This window comes from Danio rerio, chromosome 16 (assembly GCF_049306965.1).
Source record: "Danio rerio strain Tuebingen ecotype United States chromosome 16, GRCz12tu, whole genome shotgun sequence".
Taxonomy (NCBI): Eukaryota; Metazoa; Chordata; class Actinopteri; order Cypriniformes; family Danionidae; genus Danio; species Danio rerio.
The window spans coordinates 23,289,722-23,314,993 of NC_133191.1; the positions used below are offsets into that span (position 1 = coordinate 23,289,722).

General features: G+C 37.0%; 2 protein-coding genes and 1 long non-coding RNA gene across 6 annotated transcripts in view; all 3 read left to right on the top strand.

Annotated features, from left to right (window-relative positions):
• LOC137487900 (uncharacterized) overlaps positions 1-25,272 on the top strand; it is a 1,155,393-nt gene that overhangs the window by 902,363 nt on the left and 227,758 nt on the right. The window lies entirely within an intron of this gene.
• LOC141378084 (uncharacterized) overlaps positions 1-25,272 on the top strand; it is a 361,025-nt gene that overhangs the window by 38,476 nt on the left and 297,277 nt on the right. The gene's annotated exons all lie outside the window — the stretch shown is intronic.
• On the top strand, positions 19-21,678 carry znf687a (zinc finger protein 687a). Of its 4 annotated transcripts, none has more exon segments than NM_001353864.1 (12): positions 19-76; positions 2,272-4,303; positions 7,397-7,475; positions 7,626-7,710; positions 10,023-10,207; positions 10,299-10,490; positions 15,302-15,464; positions 15,553-15,786; positions 16,252-16,364; positions 17,065-17,167; positions 19,159-19,884; positions 19,924-21,678. In NM_001353864.1, coding segments are annotated over 10 exon segments (3,741 nt in total). In that variant the 5' UTR covers positions 19-76; positions 2,272-2,292; the 3' UTR covers positions 19,735-19,884; positions 19,924-21,678.

Below are 25,272 nucleotides of genomic sequence, written 5' to 3' on the forward strand. Positions count from 1 at the left end.
GATTTTTGTCAGAGGTGACGCAAATGCTGTGCGCCGTCCTGGTCGCTCCAGAGAGTAGACGAGAACATTTGGCCAGGTAAACAAAAGTTTTACACTTGGACAGAGCACAACACATCACACATTCGGCTTTTTAATTTAAGCATAAATATACAGGTGACCCTTAAATTTGGCATTATCATCGTTTGAACTGGTGTGTTATTGTATTGACCGCAGACGCTGCAGACTGCGAATTATGCTAATCTAGCTGTCAGGCTACAGGACATTACAGTTGAGCAAGTACTACTAGCACACGTTTCATTATGGCGAACAGCAGATTGACCGTTTATAGTTAATACTTAACTACATGCTGTAAGAAAATAAATGGTCATTCTGTAGTGCAAAAGACACTCATATTTATTGTCTTGCTAGCCTTTGAAAACACACAGCCAAGTTTATATAGCGTTCTGTAGACAAAGTTAGTCGTACGTTTTAAACATTGAATAGCAGGTAACTTAAGCCACATTACTGTGTAAATATAACGTTTCTTATTCAGATGATCTTATCTAATTGGAATTAACGTTATGTGATTACTTCTCTTATTTAAAAAAAAATATTGGCTTCCATGATTGTCCCAAAAACCTGTTGGCTAATTTTGATCAGCAACATCATAAGGATGCAATTTCCTCAGTTCTGTTATACAGGCACAACATGCTTATACAGTGCGCAGAATAATGCAGAAATTGAGAGCTGTAATGTCAATGTGTCAAGCTAAAAAAATATATTTTTTTAAAACTATGAACATATAAATTAACTATAATCTCGCATAACCAGATGTATATAGTTTATATAGTCTCAGATACCTTATAATCAAACTATCATAATACGATACACTGACCTTTTAATTTTTAATGGCCTATTTTAATTGATTTTTTTCAAGTAAATGGGACAATGCAGAATTTTGTTTATTTATTTTCCTAAAATGGGTTAAATACCCAAACTTTTTATTGGCTTTTTAAAATATACATTTTATTTTTTTTTTTAATTTTATTTGGTTAAAAGGCTTTAGCATGCTTGTATGCCAAAATAAGTATAGTATTTAAGATAAGCCAAAGCAAATAAATGAACAAATAAATAATTAAGTAATTGCAAGAAAGAAGGCCACTTTCAAATAAATAGCTGTTTAACTTATGCATCTCTGTTGTCATAGCTATGATTTTATTTACCTTCTCTGTCAAAATGAAATGCAGAGCTGATTCAAGCATATCCTTATTACCAGTGTTGGCTACTTTAAAAGTAGAGTCAAGTAACACATTACTTTAAAAATTAAGTAATAATATTTTAGTTACTTTTTAAAAAATTTAAAGCAAGTTACTTTTGAGATAATTTAATACACTTAAAAAATAATTAGCTAAATTAAAATTAGTGTAAACATGTTGAATCACACTTAATAGGAGAATTAGCTCACTGCGGGAACAGACAGAAACCATGATGGCACAGCTTTACATTTGTGATGGAAGTATTCTCATTATTTTGAACATGTGGAAGAAAAAGGTATTGTAGTCTCAATGGACAGTGATTTTTGCTGAACTAATAAGACTAAAATAACACAAGTAGCAAACACATTGCTTACAACTTTAATCTTTATATATGGCATGTGTAGCTTCAGGTAGTTCTCAGAAGGTAACATTGTTCAGTTTTTTTATTCATTTGTTTTAAAGGTAAATGAAGGTGTAGGTTATACAGTGTGTCGTTAAATGCTGAGCTCCTCTATTTGAAAAAAGAAAAATACCCTGCAAGTTCTGAAAGAGATCAAGCCTCAGGCAGGTGTGAAAAAGTAACTCAAAGATAGCGTAACGCCTTACTTTCCATAAAAATTAACCAAGTAATGCAACTAGTTACTTTTTTGGGGAGAGACTCAATATTGTAATGTATTACTTTCTAAAGTAACTTTCCCCAACACTGCTCATTACTACGATCATATGTTTTCCTAACTTTTGTCACTGAGGTGAAAACACAAAACTTATTTACAAAATTCTCCAAACATTTAGGTGCTTGCTTACAGTATTTCACCCCAAATGTATTCTGAGTTTTAGCAGAAAATGAACTTTGATGTAAGTAAATAGATATTCTGTATTACATTTCAGCCTACTTTGTTACATAAGTGCAAGCACAGATAATAAGTTGCTGCAGTTTTTTTGCTAATTACAATTTTGCACAGCCCCGTTAACAGTTTATTTATTAACTTTTGAACAACTGGTCTAACCTATACTATTGCAATGTCTTTTATTGCAGGTATTTGTCATCCATGTGGGAATGGGGGATATGAAGACCCCAGATTTCGATGATCTGCTTGCAGCATTTGATATTCCAGACATTGATGCCAAAGAAGCAATTCAGTCTGACACTCATGGCAATCATAATGAACACAGTAGTGTAGTTGAAAAGGAGAGAAGTGGAAGTCCTTCCCTAAGACCTTCAGGAAGTCCTGATCCTCCTCACAATGACCCTTCCGTGGTCAGCGTGATTGTAAAAAACAGTGTACATTCAGATGACAAAGCCGAAGGGAATGAAACTGGGGAGTTTTCTAGTGCAGATGAATCACAAAAGTCTCCCCAGAAAGGTCCCAGTAAAGATAGCTCAGTGCCTACGGATCAATTTATCTATAATGGACTCAAAAGCGTCTCAGGTGGGTCTACAGAATCCTCTCCATCACTAGATCTAGCACCGGGGCAGCCTAATGGCCCCCTTTGGGCTCTTTCTGCTTCTAAAGCTACTGGTGATGATGACAAACATAATGACGCTTTTACTAATCACCCTGCCAGCACTTTTCAGTCTTTACCTCTGAGTGATCACCCCAGCGTATCTTCACGTTTAATTAGTCCAAACTTTTCTTCCAAAGTTGATTCTGAGGAAGCACAAGCAATAAATGGCACTTTAAGAGCAGGAGTTCGTCGGCACCTGTCTGAAGATGAAGAATCTGAACCAGACCTGGGCAGTCCTGCTCTTGTCATACAAGAGAGCCCCAATTCCCAGCTGTGCCCTGCTCCCAAGGTCCCACGCATGCAGCGGTCCCCTTCAAGTGTGTTTCAACCGCTTTCTCCCTCATCACCTTCCTTACCTGTGAGTAACACCCAAATGGAGGAACCCTCTGTCCAGCATCCAAAACTACACAGCAGCACCAACCCAACATCTCTGACCTCCACAAATAATCTACCAGTTGAAGAAAAAGATCTGGAGCATATAATTGAGGAGAGAGATTCTCCTGAGAGCCCTGAGCCAGAAATCTCTCAATCTCGTACATCTCTTCCCTCAAATTCACAAGGAGCCATTGAGTCAAAACAGAGGATAACAAGAGAAGAAGCCCCTCAAGATCAGGTTATGGACGTGAGCATGCAGGAGAAGGTGGATTATGGAGCTGAGGCGACAGAAGGGAAATCTACTGAGCCTACTTTGGTGGAATCGGCCTCTGATGCAATCTCCAACTCGGCTTCTTCAAAGCCTCTCAAAATGAGAATCAAGACTGTCAAGAAACCAGTTGTAAGCATTACACGCACTGTATCTAAGGCTGCTACCAAAGGTGGAGCCTCTAAGGGTTCTGGTGCCTCTAAAGTTCAAGCAGTAGCCCGTAAGTCAGTGCAGAAGATTCCGAGATCTGTTGCTTCTCCTCAACTGCTATCTCAGAGTACAAAGGTCGCGATGTTGCCCGTGTCCACCCTTCAGGATGCCAGCACGGCTATGTTGTTTGCAGCCAGCAGGGCACAGAATCAAATGCCCACTGCTCTGTCGGCCACTGCAGTCAACATCACCAGAACATCAAACCTCCCTTCCATCTCTTCCTCATCCATTCCTGGAGTTAACGTTCGCGCTGCTTCAGGCCAGAAAACAAACACTGGAACAGCTAAACCAGCCTCAATTGTGAACAGTCCAGGAGCTGTGATCTCACGCAGCCAATCTAGCCTTGTTGAGGCTTTTAACAAAATCCTGAACAGTAAGAATCCACTGCCAAGTTACCAGCCTGACCTCACCTCTCTGCCACCCCCAGAATGGGGTCTTCGATTGCCCTCTACCGGATACCGTTGTCTCGAGTGCGGAGATGCATTTGCTTTAGAGCGCAGCTTGGCGAGACACTACGATCGACGCTCTATGAGGATTGAGGTGACCTGTAACCACTGCTCCAAACGGCTGGCTTTCTTCAATAAGTGCAGCCTGCTGCTCCATGCACGAGAACACAAGGAGAAGGGGCTGGTCATGCAGTGTTCTCATCTTGTCATGAGTCCTGTCAGTGTGGAGCAGATGATTGGCCAGCAGGATACTGTGCCTATAGGTTTGTGTCTATTTCCATATGTCTATCAAAAATCTTCAATATTTCTCATGAACCAACTAGACATGTGATTATGTCAGGGGTTTATAAACCTGTTTCTGGAGGGTTGGTGTTTTATAGAGTTTAGCTACGTCAATTCTTGATTCAAACCTTTATGAGTCTTTATGAGTTTGAGTCCACTAGATCCATTCTGAGGTGCACCCAGCTCTGTAAGTTCATAAACTCCTCTAGAAACTGAATGTGGATGATGGAAGCTTTCAGCAGTGCTTCCGAGCTGAGCCCAGTTTGATGAACTGTCGTCTGGTATCGGCATAAGGATTTTTTCACCACCATTTGTCATAATCGCATGCCTACAAGAGCAAGCTCCTAATTAGTAAACGTGGTGCGAATGTTCACTGAAGTTCAGATATTTTAACTCAAGCGATTTGTGTTGCCTTAAGCCTGGTTTATACTTCTGCGTCAAGTGATCGGCATGACCCATGGAGCATGCAATGCACGAAGCTGTGCATTTATACTTATGTTTCTGTTGTTCTGGAATAACACTTCTAAAACGCTAATTGGCAGTGAGGTATTAATATCCTCTGTGCCGAGTTTCTTCGCTGGTGTTTTGTTTTTTCTAAACGTTTCCTTAATGTACAAGTGGCTCAAACTCGCTCATTTTGAGGCAGGAACTGGCGGACATGCAACAACTTTAACCATGAGGTAAAGACAAAACAAAACTTTCCATCCGGAGCTCCTTCCCGGCACTCCACACTTGTAAACAATAGCCCCTTTCACACATACAGACCTTTCCGGAAAATTACAATTTTCCGGAAAGGTTGTATGTGTGAACAGGCCCTTTTTGAAAATACCGGTAAATTCGTTCTGCCTATTTTCCGGAAAGAGAAGTTGTAACATTACCGGCAATTTGCCGGAATGCTGCGCTGTGTGAATGCAGAAGGAAGATTGCCGTAATAAGCGCGTCCACGTCTAGAACGGGCTGACGTGAGACACCTGCTTTTAGCCAATCAGAACAGTCAGACGCATTCCCTGCGCTCGGTTTATGAGAATAAAAGCCTTTGAATATTTTTCCAGACACTTTTAGCTGCTAGATGTTAGTCAGATGTTTCTATGTTCCTTCTTAATGCTGTGTTAATAATTATCGATAAAATGTTTATGATAATCCATTGTTTGTTTACCTTCAAGCTTTGTGTGTGCCCGTGAGCGCCCATAGCGCCAGCACACACACATATCATGAACATCTCGACATGCGAAAGTGTTTCCCTATGTTTTCATTAGAGTTGTACTCAATACTGATCCATCCGAAGAGTTTGTAATGTAGTCAAATGTTTACAAACACAAGCGCAGCCGTTTAGAGGTAATTTCTGGTTAATGATGTCAGAATTTACCGGCATTTTGCGATGGATGTGTGAATGCTCTTTTCCGGAAAAATTCCGTAACGTCCTCGCCTGTGTGAACAGCGTTTTTTTGAATATACCGGTAAAGTAGTTCCGGAAATGTTCCGGATATTTACCGGTATCACTGTGTGAAAGGGGCTAATGTCAGCGATGCAGACAGTCGGTCACGACGTAGGGCTATGCATCAATTCATAGGCTGCGCCGTAGCATACATATGCGCTTGACACAGGAGTACAAATCAGCCTTTTTTCGCGCGTATCACACGGCAGGATGTCTATTCCTGTTTTTGCATTGAATTAACAAGTAAACGACTTGCACCTGATGCTTCTGTTACTGGTGTAAACGCAGCATAAGGTGTTTTTAATATATATATTTTTTTATATTATATATATTTTTCCGAAATTTACCAAATGATGTTTAACAGAGCAAGGAAATTTTCACAGTATGTCTGATAATATATTTTTTTCTTCTGGAGAAAGTCTTATTTGTCTATTTCGGCTAGAATAAAAGCAGTTTTTAAATTTTTAAAAACCATTTTTGGAACAAAATTATTAGCCTCTTTAAGCTATTTTTTTTATAGTCTACAGAACAAACCATCGTTATAAAATAGCTTGCCTAATTACCCTGACCTACCTACTTAACCTTATTAACCTAGATAAGCCTTTGAATGTCACTTTAAGCTGCATAGAAGTGTCTTAAAAAATATCAAGTAAAATATTATTTACTGTCATCATGGCAAAGATAAAATAAATCAGTTATTAGAAATGAGTTATTAAAACTAATATGATTAGAAATGTGCTGAAAAAAAAATCTCTCCGTTAAACAGAAATTGGGGAAAAAATAAACAGGGGGGCTAATAAATCTGACTTCAACTATATATACAATAGTTTCTAGAACAATGCTTGGTACATTTACTTTGTTAAATCACACTTTAATATTAAATACATTTTTTATTTGTTATTTATTTTAGCACTTACAATTGCTTACAAAGTAAAACATGACATTTTGTAAGGTTCAGTAGGGTAGGGGTGATAGATAGATAGATGGATGGATGGATGGCTGGATGGATGGATGGATGGATGGATAGATAGACAGATAGATAGATGTAGCTGTACTATTTCAAGCACTTTTTAAAAACAAAACTTAATTAAATTTATTTGGATTCAGCTAAGTTGTACAAAACTAACATTGAAGACAAGATTATTATGTAACACAGTTTTTTAGAAGAATATTTTAGTTTGCTGCCATTAAAGTTTTTAAGAGTTGCTTTTCTATTTGTGTCTGAAGAAAAGATGACATTTGTAAAACATTCCAGGAGTAAAAACAGTGATGAAACCCATAGCTACATGTAACAGTAGAAAGTATGCCCATGGGGACCAGCGCAGAGATCAACCAGTCACTTTCTCTGCCCACAGGGAATCTGTGCACTGCAAAACAAAGCATTCAAGCATTGATGTGGAATAAGTCCATTGAGGCGTGTTCGTTCTTGTTCTCACACTTTTCAAAGAACAGTCTCTGGGCTCAGTGCTGTCTAATGCATTTGGGAGTTGCACTATTAGGCCTACAGTGCACTTGATAATTGGCCACAATTATGTAGAATAATGCATTTAATTAACCCATGTCCAGTTGAGAATGTTTTTTTGTTTGTTTTTTTTACAATGATATGCAATAATGTTGATTTTATTTCCGTCTATTACAGGTGTGCTCTCTCCAGCAGTCTCTGCTCTGTCTGCCATTAAAGAGAGTGGTGTCAATTTGTCACAATCGTCTGATCACAGGTGACACCACACTGTTAGGTTATGGTTATTTAGTGTGTGTATTAATAAGAAAGGAAGGACTCAACAGTCGTTTAATGGTATTAATGGAAACATTGAGTGTCTGAGGGGTTAATATGCAGTCTGATATGTCTGTTTGCTTAATTTTTGCAGCTGTCCAGAGTGTTGGAGTACATTCAAAGGGAAGCAAGAATTGGTAGCACACTTCCAAGAAGTGGAGCCTGGCGGCACTGACACGGTCAGTGAGTGAGTGAATGAGTGCCTGGAAAATAGTGGTCACCAGATCAGACTTTTGCCCTGCTTGTTACAAAAATGACTTGCACGCTTCAGAGAAATGTATGCTTTTTAAAATATGTTTTAGTTATTATTATTTAATAATAATAGAAAATACCAATTAATAATATCATTATTATGCATATTTAATTTAGAGAAATAGCCCATCTAAACAATTTTGGTAGCTGGAAACCTCAGGCAATTCAAAATGTATATGTGACCCTGGGCCACAAAACCTGTCTAATGTATCATAATTAATTTTTTTTATTAGTAATATGTATTTATTATAGACTACTTTTAAGATGGTTTTCTTAGTCTTTTCTTTTTCTCAGTCTTGTATTTTATTAACCCTCTGATTCCAGATTTTTAAATGGCTGTATCTATTAATTTATTAATGTTGTCTTATCTTAAACCAGGGATCACCAAACTTGTTCCAAGAGGGCCGGTGTCCTGCAGATTTTAGCTCCAACCCTAATCAAACACACCTGAATGAGCTAATCAAGGTCTTACTAGGTTTACTTGAAACACCCATGCAGGTGTATTGAGGCAAGTTGGAGCTGAACCTTGCAGGGCACCGGACCTCCAGGAACGAGATTGGTGACCACCGTCGTAAACCATACATCAAAGTATCTTCTTTATTCAGATTTCATGTGATGTTTAAAAAAAATGTGAATTACTGGTTTTGTGGCCCAAGGTACATTCTTTTTTTTTTCATCTAAGTATACTATGGGCTTATACAAGCGTATGACCAAACTCTTAAACAATCAGTGATATTAGAAGTAATACATGGAATGTGCATCCATCAAAGTACCCCATGTGAAGATATCACAAAAAAAAAAAAAATTAAATCAACTTTTTTTTTTTTTTAACCCAATCTTTAAAAGAAAGTCTAGAATCAATCGACACAGAAATGTCTTGTGTTCTGTAACAGCTTTTACTCTTTGCCCATAAGCTTTTACAGGCTTTAATCTGCCTGATACAAAAACATCTAGATCTACACTTGGCCTATCAGTTTTGGTAAAAGTGGTAAAAACAAAACATGCACATTGCTGTTGAGATTTTCACCTTTAATGTCCCCATGAACCAGAAGCTGCGATTGTTATTTGTTTCGCATTGTGACGCAGTTCCTAGAGAAACGGAATATTAAATGACACAACAGTGTGCGAGGCTTGTTTTTCTATGGCCAGCTGAATGGATATAGTAAAGTACGCATTTCCTTCAGAAAAATTAGTAAAAGGGTTTAGGGAGAGTTACTACAGCCTAACAGACACCTTCTCTTCACCATTTCTGTTTGTGTCAAAACTGACAGGTGCAGCAGCGTGGTTAAATATGTTAGGCCCAACAAATTCCTAAGATATACATAATCTGAGAATTTAACTGAAAACAATTAAGAAGTGCATTTTAATATTTTAATAAAAGATTTGAAGGGCAAACAATGTCTTTTTTTTCTTAATGACATGCGTAGATGAATTGTTCACCACAACACTGGCAATGTGAGCTAACAAAATCATTTGGTTACTTTTGATTTCTCTGGGACTTTAAGCAGCATTGTTTTAGCTAAGCTGTGACGTTTAACATCTAATGATACTGTATGCTACAACTTGTGACACTCTCCATGCCTCCTTGTAACTCAATACGTTTTCTCCACATACAATTTGGTTTCAGTGTTGGTACAGAGAGAATTTAAATTATACAGTTGAAGTCAAAATAATTTGCCCTCCTGTGATTTATTTGTTTTTTTTTCTTTCCTATATCAAATATTTCTTAAATAATGTTTAACAGAGCGGGGAAATTTTCACAGTATGTTTGAATATTTTTTTCTTCTAGAGAAAGTCTTATTTGTTTTATTTCAGCTAGAATAAAAGCAGTTTTTAATTAAAAAAACATTTTAAGATCAATATTATTAGCCCCCTTTAGCAATAAATAATATTTGATTGTCTACAGAAGAGACCAGTGTTCTACAATAATTTACCTAATTACCCTAACTTGTACAATTAACCAAGTTGAGCCTTTAAATTGCACTTTACTAGTATCTTAAAAACATCTGGTAAAATATTATTTACTGTCTTCATGGCAAATATAAAATAAATCAGATATTAGTAATGAGTTATTAAAACTATTATGTTTAGAAATCTGCTGAAAAAAAAATAATTCAGTCAAAAAGAAATTGGGGGGAAAATATACGGGGGGTGGGTTTAATAAGGAGGGCTAATAATTATGACTTCAATTGAATATATATTGATTTTCCAAATGTGTTGTTGTTGTTTTTTTCTGTAGTGCTGTCTGCAGTGTTCTCCACCAATGCCACTCTGGAACTCGTGCTGTGCTGCAGCTCACCGTCGGATGCACCAGCAGCTCCCTCCTCTCGTGTGCCCTGAATGTGGACTCATCTGTCAGACTCATGAGCTCAACACTCACCTCAAACAAACCTGCCTGCACTACTCACGCCGCCTTGGATACAAGTATGCGCTCAATCATGCTCACAATACTGCCAAAACCCTCAGTTTCAGCTGTGGTTTTTGGTAAAAGTGCAATCTCCTCTGTTCTTTGCAGATGTGCCTGTTGTCATTTGGTGTTTGGAGGAGTGAATAGTCAGAATGCGGTAAAGACGCACATGCAGACGGCTCACTGTGAGATCTTTCATAAATGTCCCTCCTGCCCAATGGCTTTCAAATCTTCTTCTGGTGCTGAAAGCCACTGCGCATCCCAGCATCCTGAGCTGTCTGAAACTGCGAGACAGTCCAAGTAAGTGCAAGAATATTATAATAGTGATTAAATAAGTGTAAAATAAAACCTGTTAATAATATGTACACTCACCAGCCACTTTAGGTACACCTAACACTGCTTGTTGACGCAAATTGCTAATCAGCCAATCACATGGCAGCAACTCACAATCAAATCACATGTGCATTTAGGCATGTAAACATGTACAAGACAATCTGCTGCAGTTCAAACTGAGCATCAGAATGGGGAAGAAAGTTAATTCAAGCGACTTTGAACATGGCATGGTTGTTGGTGCCAGATGGGCTAGTTGTGTATTTCAGAAACTGCTGATCTACTGAGATTTTCTTGCACAACCATCTCTAGTAATTAGAGAGAATGGTCCGAAAAAGAGAAAATATCCAGTGAGCGGCAGTTCTGTGGGCACAAATGCCTTGTTGATGCCAAAGGTCAGACAGGAATGGCCAGACTGGTTTGAGCTGATTGAAATGCAACAGTAGGGCTGGGCGATTTTTTTCAGATTTTTTTTGATTAATTCGAATTTACGTTTTCAGACGATTTAATTTTTAATCAAATCGAGAAATCGCGATTTAAAAAAAAAAAAAATTTAATACATTATTATGGTACCAATGCGCTTTGGTTCCGCACAGCACCACAAATTTTAGAATTCTAAACAGGTTTCTATACACACACCGGCGCCGCCCAGCCACGATTCACGAAGTAGTTCATATTTCAGCCGCAGAGCGCCATCTGATTAGTTTCATGTTAAATATCATGCGATATCATGTGTGCGTTTGGTGTGTGATAGTTTAAACTGTCCTGTGCGCCGTGTCGCGGCACTTCTGATGTGGGACCTGCTTGACTGCCTGTTAAAGCGTGAAGTCATTTACTTGTTGCATTAGTCTGAGTCACGTCTGTGTGGATTGTCAAGACATTCCCTCAGTCGATAAACTCGATCTCAACATGTATAAATGACGTAAAACCCTGCCATGTGGAAAAACTGCGCCGATCTTTTGGTTTGAACACAAGCAGAGGCGGGGCCTGTAGCAGTGAAAGTGAAAGTACCCGCCCCATGACGTCATTTAGCGGACCTAGTTGAAAACCAGACAGATCAGGCAGCATAATACAGAGTGCTGCAAAGCGCATCAAATGATCTGTATTTAAAAGAGGAAAAATAGATTAAATATATTATTTTATATTAGACACACATCTGCTGCTTGTATTTGCTCCTGCTATACGTCCACAACTTCACACATTGGGTTAAATTAGGCTTTCTGCCACTGTATCTTTTTAAAAAAAGGCTGCAGCATTACAACTTGTCATTCAATCAGAAGACAAAGTCAAAGCCGAGCTGACAGCCAATCTTTCCTAGGCTCAGCAAAACTTGCAAAAAATACCTCTGTATTCCTGCAGCTGCAATATTTACACATATTTCTCATTCAAATCTTCAGCAACGCTATTTAACTCGTGAATTTGTTTTACATTTATTTACACCTTGACCGATTTTTGTATGACATGGCCATTAAAAATACAATGTTCCTTAACCAAATGGTTTTTCAAGTTACTTTTAAAGAGAATGTTACTTCAGTCATGTTGTTGAAATGTTTTGAGAAGACTAGTAACACAATAAAAAAAATCTAAATCGTGAATCGGTCAAACTTTATAAAAAACCTAGATTTTTTTTTTTTGCCAAATCGCCCAGCCCTATGCAACAGTAATTTCTTTGTCAAATTTAGTCTGACTGACTCAATTGATAGAGTCCATGTGCTGTCCTAGTAGCGGTTTGAAATCCTGATCTGACGATAAAGAAGTCGCTAAACCATCTTTTTCAGTTGTGGGGATCAGTCTAGTATTCTTTCTGAACATTTCGTGAGTATGTTATCACATAGTAAAAGTACTAAAACTTTTCTGATGAAAGTGTAGGAATTTCTTCTCTGCCAAAACAGAGGGTAACAATATTAGCACATGTTGCTAAAACTTCCTGCCTGAACAAGAAATAACAAAAAATAGCTTGTATCGCTAAAACTTCTCTGGTTGAACAGAGGGAAAACAAATAAAAGAAAAGAAAATAGCACGTAAGGCTTCACTTCTCTGGATTTCAGTCTTCTGTGGCAAATTGTTGAGAAGTTGGTGATTTAAAGAAAATTATTCTGTGGCAAATTGTGGAGAAGTTGGTGATACAACAACCAAGTTGTTGTAAAAAAATAAATGGTGGAGATGAGAATTCAGTCCAGGAGACTCGAAACAAGCAGAATTTCTTTATTGAGACGTGTTGGTTAATCAGCAGTCAAACAGCTTCTTCAAGAAGTCCATGGGCTCTATTTTGACGGTCTAAGCGCAGAGCGCAAAACGCAGGGCGCAAATGCTTTCAGGGTGTGTCAGGACGCGTTTGGCTAATTTAAGAACGGGAAATCTGCCTTGCGCCAAGGCGCATGGTCTAAAAGGGTTGAGTTTATTTTCTTAATGAGTTATAGGTGTGTTTTTAGAGTAAACCAATTAGAGTCTCATCTCCCATTCCCTTTAAGAGTCAGCTGCGTCACGCCAAGAGCGCATTCGCTATTTACAGGACGCAAAGTAAGTCTAAGTGGAAAAAATGAGCATTTCACAAGCAAACAGTTAACAGTTGACAGTTTTTTAACAGAAAACTGTTAAACAGAGCATCTACTGCATGAGAATGAGAGATAAATGATCTACTTTCACTTTCGCTCTTGGATAGGGAAACCTTTACGCACAGACATCAATTAGCCTATAAATAATTAATTTAGTTTGTTAAGCGCAAATATTTGTTTCAAAACTATTTCTAAATTCAGTTCTAATTTCTAGCAAACAAAATGAACAATAGTGATCAAGTGTGGTCAAAATACTGAGTTATTTCCAAATACACCTGCCATGCCCCATAAGGTCTTAAACCTGACAGGTGGGCAAATCTAAGCTTGTTTTTAATAAAACAAATATAAATATGGATATAATAAATAATACTGCTAATAATAATAATATTATACAAAAGCAAATTGTTATGAATGAACTGAAAACGCCTCCCGAGATGAAGAAGACATAAAAGCAGTGATTTTTCATATTTATATAGGCTAGAAAATAATATGTTTTGTAATATTTTAATCCTTTATATTTATATCCTATATCTATTCTTATTATATCCTATATATATCCTTAATATTTATATTTTTTCATATGTAAATATATTTGCCTATTGCAGTGTATTAAGCAGTGCGTCAGCGAGGCGCAACTCTACGCCGGAGTTTAGACTGGGTTAGTTTTGGTCTAATAAAAAATCTATTAGAGTTTCTCAAAATAGCGGCGCGCCAGCGGTCCGCCTCAGAACACCTTCCTTTATAGACCAGAACGCCTATGGGCGCACAAATGAGCGCTAATGCATTTGCTATTTAAACAGCGTAGCGCAACGCCTCAAAACGACTCTTGCGCCAAGCTGAAACTACCAAAAGACTATTGCGCCGCGCCTTGCGCCCCACTGCGGCGGGTGTATGCAAGAGCTTAATGGAGTTCTGCAGTCTGCAAATTTTATCACGAGTCTGATTCAAGACAGAGATGTCATGACTATATTGTGTTCTTAGGAGGAGGGGAGATGGCTAAACAAAATATGCAAATTCAGCATTGGAGTCAGATTGATGGAAACCTGCCCAGCAACTGACCACACAAGTTAATCAACAAAAGGGTTTCTTTAGCATGAAAACATCACCTAAGACAAAGGCAGACTTGATAGCATTAAAAAAAAGTGTGCAAATGATGTTCTGGAGACAAAAACCGTCTGAACAGTTGACCGGCTTGAGAAGACAGTAGACACAACCGTTCTGTGAAACTGACAAATTGCATTACTTTGGAGACAGTCAGGGTTCAGAAAACTAAGACATTTTAAGGTCCGTCACACCCTATAAACAACTTTTCAGTTATTTATAGATTATATAAATTTATATTCCCACAGGTTTCAAGTGACAACTTTACATATTGATGTTTTATTTTGTACATTAGAATACTGATTTAGGTTTTTTTTTTTTAACGAGACAATATAATGACTCAGAAGAATAGAGTATGACTTTACTGATAAATCGTTTGATGATTTTATACTATATAATAATCATATTGCAGCCCCCAAATTACTATATAATTGTTTAAAATGTTTATATGTTGCCACTATTTTTCAATCCACTAGGTTTTATGAATTTTTCAACAAAATGTTTATGATTTTAAATATTTTAATAAGTAGAGGTCAGAGTGAGTAGGTTTCACTCAAATATTTAAAAATGGCAATAATTGCTGGAGCATTTCACACATTTTTATTTTTATTTTACCTTGACAAAAATGATTTAAAACATTTTAAGGATATCTATTAGCTAGTGATTTCCAAAACAGTGACAAAATACGCATTTAGAAAATATAAAACTGATTTAAACATCCAAAACATGCAGTTTGCCACTTTCGCCTAAATCAACTTCAGATCACCTTTTTTTTGTCACCTTGACCAATCAAATGCTCTCTAGTATCTGAAATGCCCTGCCCCCTTTTAGACCCTTCTCATTTGCTTTTCATTTGATGCACTTGATCTCAACCCATCTCAATAGCAAAGCTGTGTTAAAAATGAAAACCTATTGGCTGTTTTTTAAAGGGGTAGGAGCTACTAATTGTCCCAATCTCTTCGTTTTTCAGCTGACATTACATCAGACATTAAATAAAAAAGCACATTTCAAAGCACTTTCATTGGATCTTTAATGATTTTAATGTGTTTTCTTATATTTGGTTTATATGCCAAAATGTATGTTTTTTGAGATTATAACCATTTTGTTTTTTTAATTTTTTTACAGGGAGATCTATAAATGTGTGATGTGTCGGACTGTTTTCACCCAAAAATCATTGCTCAGTGTCCATATTGACACTCACTTAACCAAGCAGAAAATGCATGTCTTTAAGTGCCCAGACTGTAACAAGCTGTTTACGCAGAGAACTTCCCTCCTTGAACACGTTAAGGTTTGCTTTCTCTTCTGTTCAGCCCATCACGAGCTTCAGTTGTTGATGAGCTATTTGAGTGTTTGACCATATTGCAATGCATCTCTAGGATACACACAGGGACTCAAGCAATCATGACGGCACGTCAACACAGAACAGCTTGGTAAAGATGGAGAGCTCTGATGGGGAGGAGTGGGGACGTGATGAAGAAGAGGACAAAGGGAAAGTGGCGGATGCAAACTCTGCTGTCCCACGTAGCCAGAGCTGGAGCTGCTCACAGTGCCAGACGCACTACACCGACAAAGAGAATTACATCAGTCATATGACCGAGCAGCACGGCAAGGTCAGGACATTACCAAGTACAACTCAAAAATTAGGAGATGAAATGTTTCAATAGGATAAACATTACAGTATTATTAAATAAATAATATAAAGCTTTACAATATTACTTTTTTTTGTACTGTTTTTTTGATCAAATAAATGACTTCTTTCAAAAACAAACTACTTCTGCTGACACCAAACATTTCAAAGGTAGCTAAGTGTCATAAAATACATTTTTATTTGGTAATTAAATACACATTATTATTAATCAGAAGAATTTACAACAATGCACTAAATAAATAAATTATTTATTTTATATTTATTTTATACATTTATATTTTATATATTTATATTTCCACTTGTCTGGAGGCAGCAAGCAAAAATCAAGGATATTTAGTTTTTATTAGACTCTGAAAATGTCTGTATGATTAGTATATAAAAAAAAACTAATTGTAATTTTTGTGCTGTTGTTCTTTTTATCTTGAAGGAACTGAAGAAATTTCCGTGCACTCTTTGTGAAGGCTCCTTCTCTTCATCCTCAAGTTTAAGACGCCACATTCGTGTCAAGCACAAAGGCATTAAAAGAGTGTTTTATTGCCAGTGAGTATAACGTAAAAACAGCAGCCCTAGAGGCATTTGGATGCTTAAAATGTCAGTCAATTCGATGCTAACCAGATATCAAACCCATCATCATTTCAAACTAATAATGTTGGACTGCTTCTAAAAATGCCATCTTATTTAAGTGAGCCAGAAATTACCTCATAATTTACTCCTTTTCAAGCCATCCTCAGTGTATATAGTAGTCGAATCAGTCTTACATTTGGTCTTGGTTCTTCCATGCTGTTTAATGATGTTTGGTAGCGCCCATTTTTTAAGCTTACAAAAGTGCAAATATCTGTTGTAAACTTAACCCACAAATTGCCAAAGGGTTATCGCACGTTTTATAAAGTGGTCACTTTGTTTTTCAGAATTTTTTTTTTTAATTCTAAAAACAAATCACTTACCTCAGGCAGCTTCCGAATGCATGTTCTTGACAACTACTTGGCTGAACTCTGACCTCATGTATGATGCATGACAAAAGATACATTTGTAGCAGAAGCTTCGGTGAGAGTTGATGAACGAGGATAATAAAACGTCAATAACTAATTAACATATCATGTTTGTTGTGTTTTTTTTTCTCAACCATTAATTATCATCATTGTCATGCAACCTTTAAATTCACAAATATCTTTTATTACAGTTTTTTCCTTTTTATCATGGCATAAACAGGATGTGTGTTCTGTTGTCTCTCGTTGTGAAGGCTTTGTACAGGTGAGAAGAGGAGCTTTAGCAGTAAGCTGATTCTGGAGAAACACATTCAGGCTCAGCATGCAGGAGAGAGAGGAACCGCCACACAGAGTCAGGTAAGAGTTCAAATGCACTTTCAGGTGGACATAGTGGACACACAGCCATAGATTATTATGGCCGGAGGTATTGCTGCTTGCAGATGCTGTAATGTTGTTGGTTAATTGTTCAACAGGTCATACATTACTTTTGAAAATATGATCACAAAATTAAATATTTGACCGTCACCTCATTGCACTAGTGCTCCTTCGCATAGAGTAAAAGACTCTGGACACCCTGTACAAACACTATATGCCTGTTCACAAACAGATGTCAACAGAGAGAGTAAATATAAAGTAAAAAAAATGTAAAGATCCCCTATTTTGCTTTAAAAAAAGGTCATATTTTGGTTTTGGGGGTCTCCAACAACATGCTAATATGCCTGCAAGGTCAAAAACACTTTTAGTGTCTTATTATATTCATTTATTTGTAACTAATTATCCCAATGACTCCCATATGAATCGTTCAGTGATTCATTTGTTCCCAAACCCCTCCTTAGCGCGAAGCTGAACTGCGCTGATTGGACCGATGACCCAGTCTATTGCGATTTGGTCGACTGCATTCAGCACGAGACAGAGAATAGCCCACCACGGCTACAGTATGAAGTAGCAGAAAGTATGTGAGAACCCAATGCAGGAATGCAATAAAGCAATTTAGTTAAACACCAGCATATTACTTTTTTCTTAATGCTAACCCCAAGTAATAAAAACACTGGCAAATGTTGAACTATTTTAAAAACGTTCACCGGTTCAGAAACGCATTAAAATTGGTAAAAGAAGAAGCACGCGTCACGTTTGTAATGTGGTTTTGGATGCGATATACAAGCCATGCGGGGCTATTACAACTTATAACACAAATTAAACACATATTTTGCAAACTACACAAAATGAGGCAAAAATTTTTATTACACTTACATGTTATGATCCGGAGGAAGAAGAAACTGCTCCATTTGAACTGTTAAAGTTACTGACAAAGTCCCACAGTCTCTGATACTCCTTCAATAGCAAAAGGCCGACAAATCCCAAGTTGCGATAATGCGATCAAACAAAAGATTCGAAAGACATTTTAATAAAGAATCATTAGTTTTAAACATGCTGCACTTTAAGATTTAAACCTCAGCTGGATGTTTTCATTCACTTAATGCTGTTACACACTGCATGGAAGGTCATTTTCAAAAACCCATAATAGGGGCGCTAAAAAATAGGCCCACACTATGCGATATTTTGACACAATCAATTATTACACATTTGAATAAGAAATCCACTGATCATTGGTTATTTCACACATTAATTAATAAGTTTGATTGCTAACGATAGAAATAGTGAATAAACCGAAATCACGTCATTTCGCACATTCAAAGTTTGTTTTGAGTTTGTTACTGCAGTTGAAAACAGCTCACCAACTCAAACTTTTTTGGGAGACTTTGTTTTGGCTTCTAAACAAGCTACCATTGGTCAGTGGTGATTACGCAGTCAGTGTGTTCTTTAACTTTTTTTAGGAAATAATCAAATCATACGGCGGATTGTATAAAACATTAAAAATGCTGAATAAAAAGGAAAAACTCACTGCCATTCTTTTTGTTTTTGTTAAGTGGATGCACACTTTTTCCGTTCCATTGAATAGATCAGTGATACAGCCAGATGTTAACGAAACTAATCTCTCGCAGATGTCATCGTTGTTGTGTTTAGAGGATACATGCAGCAGTGTGACATGTTTAAAAGCCTGCTTGGTGTTTGAAAGCAGTATTTCATTGCTCAGCCTTTTTGCTCTTAAATGAAGAATGGAAAAGAGCTTTGTTTGAAGGATAGTGGGGCCTTAAAACTTACAAATTAATGAAATGTTATTGTACATTGGCTTGACTGCTAATATTGTTGCTGAAGTATAGCTATTTCTGTGATTTTACAAGACCGATTATTGTTGTTTTTGGGAAATTATTATATTACAATATTTCAATAAAAAAAGGACAAAATATCTAATTTAATTCCACCAAATGTTTCTTTGTTTCTATCAGGCAGTTCCTCAAGTCACAGATGGAGCTGACAGCTCTTCTGAACATGATGCTGGCGTTCTGGGCGGGTCGTCGGTGGAACCCGAAAGCCGATTGGCTGAGAGCACACTGACACGCCGCATTAGAGGAGCTCCAGTCGGGGAGCAGGAAGCCAAAGGATTGCGCTGCATGCCATGTGGCTTCACCACAGAGGACCGAGAGGAATTTCTCCAGCACATCGTCTGTCATCGTGACGGAGGAAGCGGCGCTCAGTGTCAGCAGTGCGGAGCATGTTTCGCATCTTCCTCTTCCCTCAGCAGGCATCTCTTTATCAGCCATCGAGTGCGGGATTCTCCTTCTGATCACGCTGAAGCAGCTCTGCACACCTGTGCCACTTCTGTGGCCTCTGACTCTGCGGCCGCAGGAGGCTCTCCAGGGTCTCCGCTGAGTGTTGTTGGGGGACTACTGGAGGACGGTGAAGGTAAGCACATCTGTAAGGTGTGTGGACGTTACTTTAGCAAACCTGCTGATCTTAATACGCACTTCAGAACTCACGGCATGGCCTTCATCACTGCTTACAAAACAGACAAACCAGCATAGAAAGAGAGAGTGATGCGAATAAATTAACTAATCTGTTAAGAACTTGTCTAGGTTCTCACACCAAAATCGGTAAAAAATAAATAAATGAGATATATTATATATTTTCCAGGAATACAAAACTAAAGATCTTTTTAGCGAGACATTTTTTTTGAGAGAGAGAGAGAGAGAGAGAGAGAGAGAGAGAGAGAGAGAGAGAGAGAGAGAGATTTTCCTCTCCAAATGTGTAAAGAGTGCTGAGAAAAGCACTATATACATGCAATTAATACATTTTTGTAAATTATTGCTTTTTTACTTTTTTATTTAAGCATAGTCATTCTCAATACTGATATGAAAAATTAAATACACATTATATAAATTATTGCCCTTTATACTGACTTTAATAAAAGTAAAATACATGAGAGATTTACCATGATACAGTAACAAAATACTGAATTACTATAACGAAAATGATAATTACACAATTAATGTGAACATGAGGAGAAAATTAAAATTTGTTGCCAATTAACTCAACCTCAGACCATCCAAGATGTAGCGGACTTTTCCTTTTAATATATATTTCTTATATAAATATGTCTTTTTCTTTTTATTATCAAATGCAATAAGGAAGATGGCTCCAGACAGGCACGAATGTGAATTAAAGATATTCATTTTGTAATTAATGTTAAAAAATTAACAGTAAATTTTCTTTTTTTCTGAGAACAATCCCTTTAAGTGGTTTAGAAAGTCATTACTCATGCAACACATTATTTGTTGTAAATAATGTTCAGTGTCTTACAAATTAAGCTACTTTTCATTTTTGGAGAGCAATCCAAATCCATTCAGTTAGACACAGTTTTGTGCAAAATATATATATTTTTTCTTATGCTCGTTTTTTCCTGATTGTGAAGGTGAAATGCGAGTAGATTCTACATTATACAAACATGATAGATTTCACATTACATGTCATTCAAACTCTAGAGACCTAAAGTATTTGGGTTTGTCACAGGTTATTAACACTCCACATTTACACACAAAATGTAAACCACTGTTTCAGCGCAACATGTTCATTATAACTTAGAAACTCTGTTAGTGCAGATCCTGCTGTTTAACAAGAAGTGTTTAGGTAAGGTTTGATCAGCCTAAAAAGTGATCACAGCAAGCACTTACTTCACTAAAATCAAGATTCAGCCTTGCTTTATATACCTGTGCCTACTGATTCCATTGTGCAAACAAATAACCAAACAGTCCGTTTTTCTGAATGCAAAATACAGCTGATTATGAGTGAAATACTGTAATTACTAACACTTGAGCACAGCCAAATGCTCCTGCATCAGGTGACTCCTTTGTGCTTGAATCATGTTTACGTGGAAATGTCTGTACTTGCTCTATTTGTGTTTCCACAGAGGCATTAAAATCAGGACATTAGCTGAATAGTTGCTGATCTTTTGAATGAGAATGAAATAAAGTGCCTTCTTTATTTAGCGTTAGACTCGTCCAGCAAGGTTTGCTCTTAAAGGCCTCATGATTGTTTCCTCAATGAGAAGAATCTGTATTGTGTGCGATGTAGATTAAGAAAAGTTGTATTTGTATGTTTGTGATGTACTTGTTTAAGGGCCTTACACATATTTACTGCAGGTTTTCTGTTTAAAGTTGATTAACAGACCTTTGTTGTACCATAAACCTTTTTTTTTTAGATGAATAAAACTGTAATGGCTTAATCAGTATTCTGTTTCAGATATATGTTCTGTTTTCGTTTGTTCTGGTACACTTTTGTTCCTGAGTTTGGTTTGTCTTCATTACTTTTAAGTTTGGGTTATTAATATTAAGCTGTTAGTTTTTGCTTTGATTAGCTTCCCTCTTATTTTTATGCAATCAATACTGTTTTTGTTATGTGTTGGTTGTGTCTGGATGTGTGTAGATTCTTTCTTTATCACCTGTGTGGATTAAAGCTCCTTTTTAAATGTATTCTTCTTTGTGTCTCCTTTGGTTTATACGACTGCATGGCTGGTTGTGAGAACACAAATTTAAAGGCATTACCCCCAACATAGGACTAGGCCAGGGGTGGCCAGCCCTGTTTCTGGAGAGCCAACTTCCTGCAGATTTCAGTTGCAGCACTTATCAAACACACCTGGCTGTAATTATCACGTGGTGTTATTAATTGGTTCAGGTGTGTTTGATATGGGTAGCAACTGAAATCTGCAGGAAGGTGGCTCTCTAGGAACAGGGCTGGCCACCCCTGGACTAGGCGATCTGGCCTAAAATCAAATTCTTAATTAATTGAACATTTTAACCTAATTATGATTAATGAATGAATATTTTATTTTATGATTTTTTTTCTTTTTTGCCCTCATAGTTCACTGACAGGTTTTGGGCAGTAATTGTATTACAAGTGAGAGAATTTTTAATGAGGGGTGCTTTACTTAATTTTATAAATGAAACAAACACACACTATCTATGATTATTTATTGAACATTAACGCTGAACAACTGAAAGTAAAACACATTGCCTGAAACAAGGCTCTCTGCGCCGCCCACCATTGTCGCCGCTACCAAACCAACTAATCACAAAGCTTGCAATACGCATCAATGTGATGTGTGTTTACATTTTTTTTTTAAAGGTACGCAGGTATGCGAAGACTGCCGGACTGTACATGTGCTCTTGGCAGAAGTATAATGTCAGAATAATATAATTAATAGAAATCATAAATAATATAATTCAGCTGTAACAGAGCGTGGTCATGTGACTCCACACACAGCAGGGAAAGTAATTAAAAACCAGACTTGAAAAAATCAGACTGATTATGGGTTCTGAATGTCGATTTCGATTACTTTTCGATGAAGTGCCCAGTTTTTTTCCATGAATGGGCCCTAGTTTGGACATCTCTGCCCTAAACTGTTCTTATTAACTAACCAAGCACAGGCTGCTATGTTTTATGTTGGTATGTTGCTTGTCAATAAATGTAGTTGTCATATGATATTTGTAATATACATTTTTAAAAGCATGATTAATAAAAGGCTTCAATTAGACCCTGTAATTGGTGATTGGTATCGGCCGATATGGCTTCAAGTGATCGGAGCACCTCTACTAACCTCACACAATTTTATTTACTGATTACAGAATGCCTACTTAATATGGTTCCAGGCGATTGGCTTTATATCAGAGGTGCCCAAACATTTATGTTATTAAGGGCCAAAAAACAAACTTGACTGAGTGTTTTGGGCGAAGGTACATTTAGCAAACAGTATTTCATTAAAGTTGCCATGGATAATTTCCTAATATTTGAATATAAATAGCAAAAATGACTTTCAAATTACCTAATGCGAATCAAATTACCTAATGCATTATAATATCCTGTAATGAATTTATTACAATAAAAACAAACAATTTATGTGGTAACACAATGGAGTTCAATGCTGTATGCACTAGGAAAGTTGCCGATGTCTTGTGCATTGTCCTCTATCAGTCAAATGTCAATATTTACATAAAAAACAAGAAAATCTCATTTATTTACGACATTTCAGTGAAACATTTAATTTCAGTGAGCGTTTCTACAGTTCAACAATAAAACAAACAAAATGTCAAGTTAAATCAGAAATGATTTAAGAACCAATGATTTAACAGAAAATCTGTTAAATCTAAATAAATAAACACCTGTCATTCTCCATCTCTTCTCAGATGGTACAGTGGGCCAAATCAAAAGTTACCAAGGGACAACTTTGGCCCACGGGCGCTAGTTTGGGCATCTCTGCTTTATATAGACAAGTTTACAAATTAGGGCTGCATGATGTTGGAAAAATCTGATATTGTGGTATTTAGTTTTTCTGCAATAAGTATATAACGAGATGAATACAATTTCGCCAGATGGTTAGAATAGATCTATTTGGAAAGAAATCCTTCATTTAGATTGATTGGGATGATTTTGGAAGGGTGTGAGTCGAGCAAGAATAATTACAAAAGAGCGAAAAAAAAGTTAAATAAACAGTGCTTTATGGATTTCCTAAAAGTCAAACAGTATTCAGGTACAGAAATTGGATAATGAAATGCTAAATAACACTGTACAGTTTTTGTAGTCATAATAATTCAGTAAAATAACTCTTTATTAAAGTTACAAATTTATTTCTTTTGTGCCCTAATGCTTTATACTTTGAAATGTCTTTCAAACACACGCCGATGATAAAGTCTCACACTATTATAGTTATACTTTGCAACGAACAATCTCATGTACTGTCAATTGTTATGCTGTTCAACTATAATCCCAACTCTTGCATTTACTGCGATGTGATTATTGCGGACACACATATTGTGATATCCATGCTGAAACGATGTATTGTGCCGCCTCATTACAAATATATATTTGATGCACAGAAAATTAGATGATTGTAAAGCTTACTGAATTTTCTAAGCTCAACAGGCTGGCACAAACTGACGATGCTTGGTGGAAGAATGTGGACTAGGAACAACAGCAGCACGATGCTCATGGACAAACAATACAAGCGAACCCCTTGTCAAAGTTGTGTACAGTGAGTGTAGTCAATAACTCATCGAACTATCAGCTGCTATTCCTGCTCTGATGTTGGTTTCATTTGAAATTAAGAACCAGTCGTCGACCCCAGTGGTGTAAGAGGTTAGTGTGCTGACACACAAGTTTGATTCCTACCTCTATGCCAATCCTTCCCCTGACTCTGCTCTCCATGCTTTCCTTTTCACACTCTCTACTGTTTTATCAATTAAAGGTGAAACCCCATAAAAATAATTATATATAAAAAACTATCAGATGTGACTAAGACCAAAGTCTGATTATAGATCATGTAGGCCACAATACTCCCTAAAACAATTTTTGGGCTGTGATTTGCAAAAACATGTATTTAGATTGCAGAAAGTGGAGTGAAGTGTTGTGAGCAAACAGGTCTGTCATGGTTTAATGAACTGCTTATTGTTTTGAAAAACATGAGAAAGAGTAAAAGAGCAGAAATTAACTTGAATCCATTTGAGATTGGGACTAGAACCACGACTATATCTGGGGAAATATTGTGCAATTCTGAGTGTGCTTCACACTGGTGAGTGGGCTTGACAAAGCACCTGCAGGACACACTCTTTCCTCTCCATGTGCAACAGACACTTTCCTAAATACACATTTTATTACAAAGATTTAATAATAAAACATATAAAATAACTTTGACTTGTAATGGCATTTATATATTGGTGCTCTGCGGTGATCTGAAGTGCTTCTTTTACCCTCATTCATAAGTGGCCTTAAATAAAGCATCTGCTAAATGGATAAATGGATATATCTCAGCTGGTTGATCAAAGACTTTTCAGACTACAGCTGAAAGTCTTGCATGATGACATTAGTGGTGGTCAAGGACTCGAGAAGAAACATTGGAAGTCCAAGAGGTTGGAACAGCCCATCCCAGGCCTTGCTGATAAAGCACACAGCAGTGGAAACGGCAGAGAGAGCTACATGGACACACACCAGCCACTGCAGGAAGGTGCTTAACACAAAAGAGGACACTGAATCAATAAAAGGATTGACCAGAGTTCCTTGTGTCAATTTTAGAC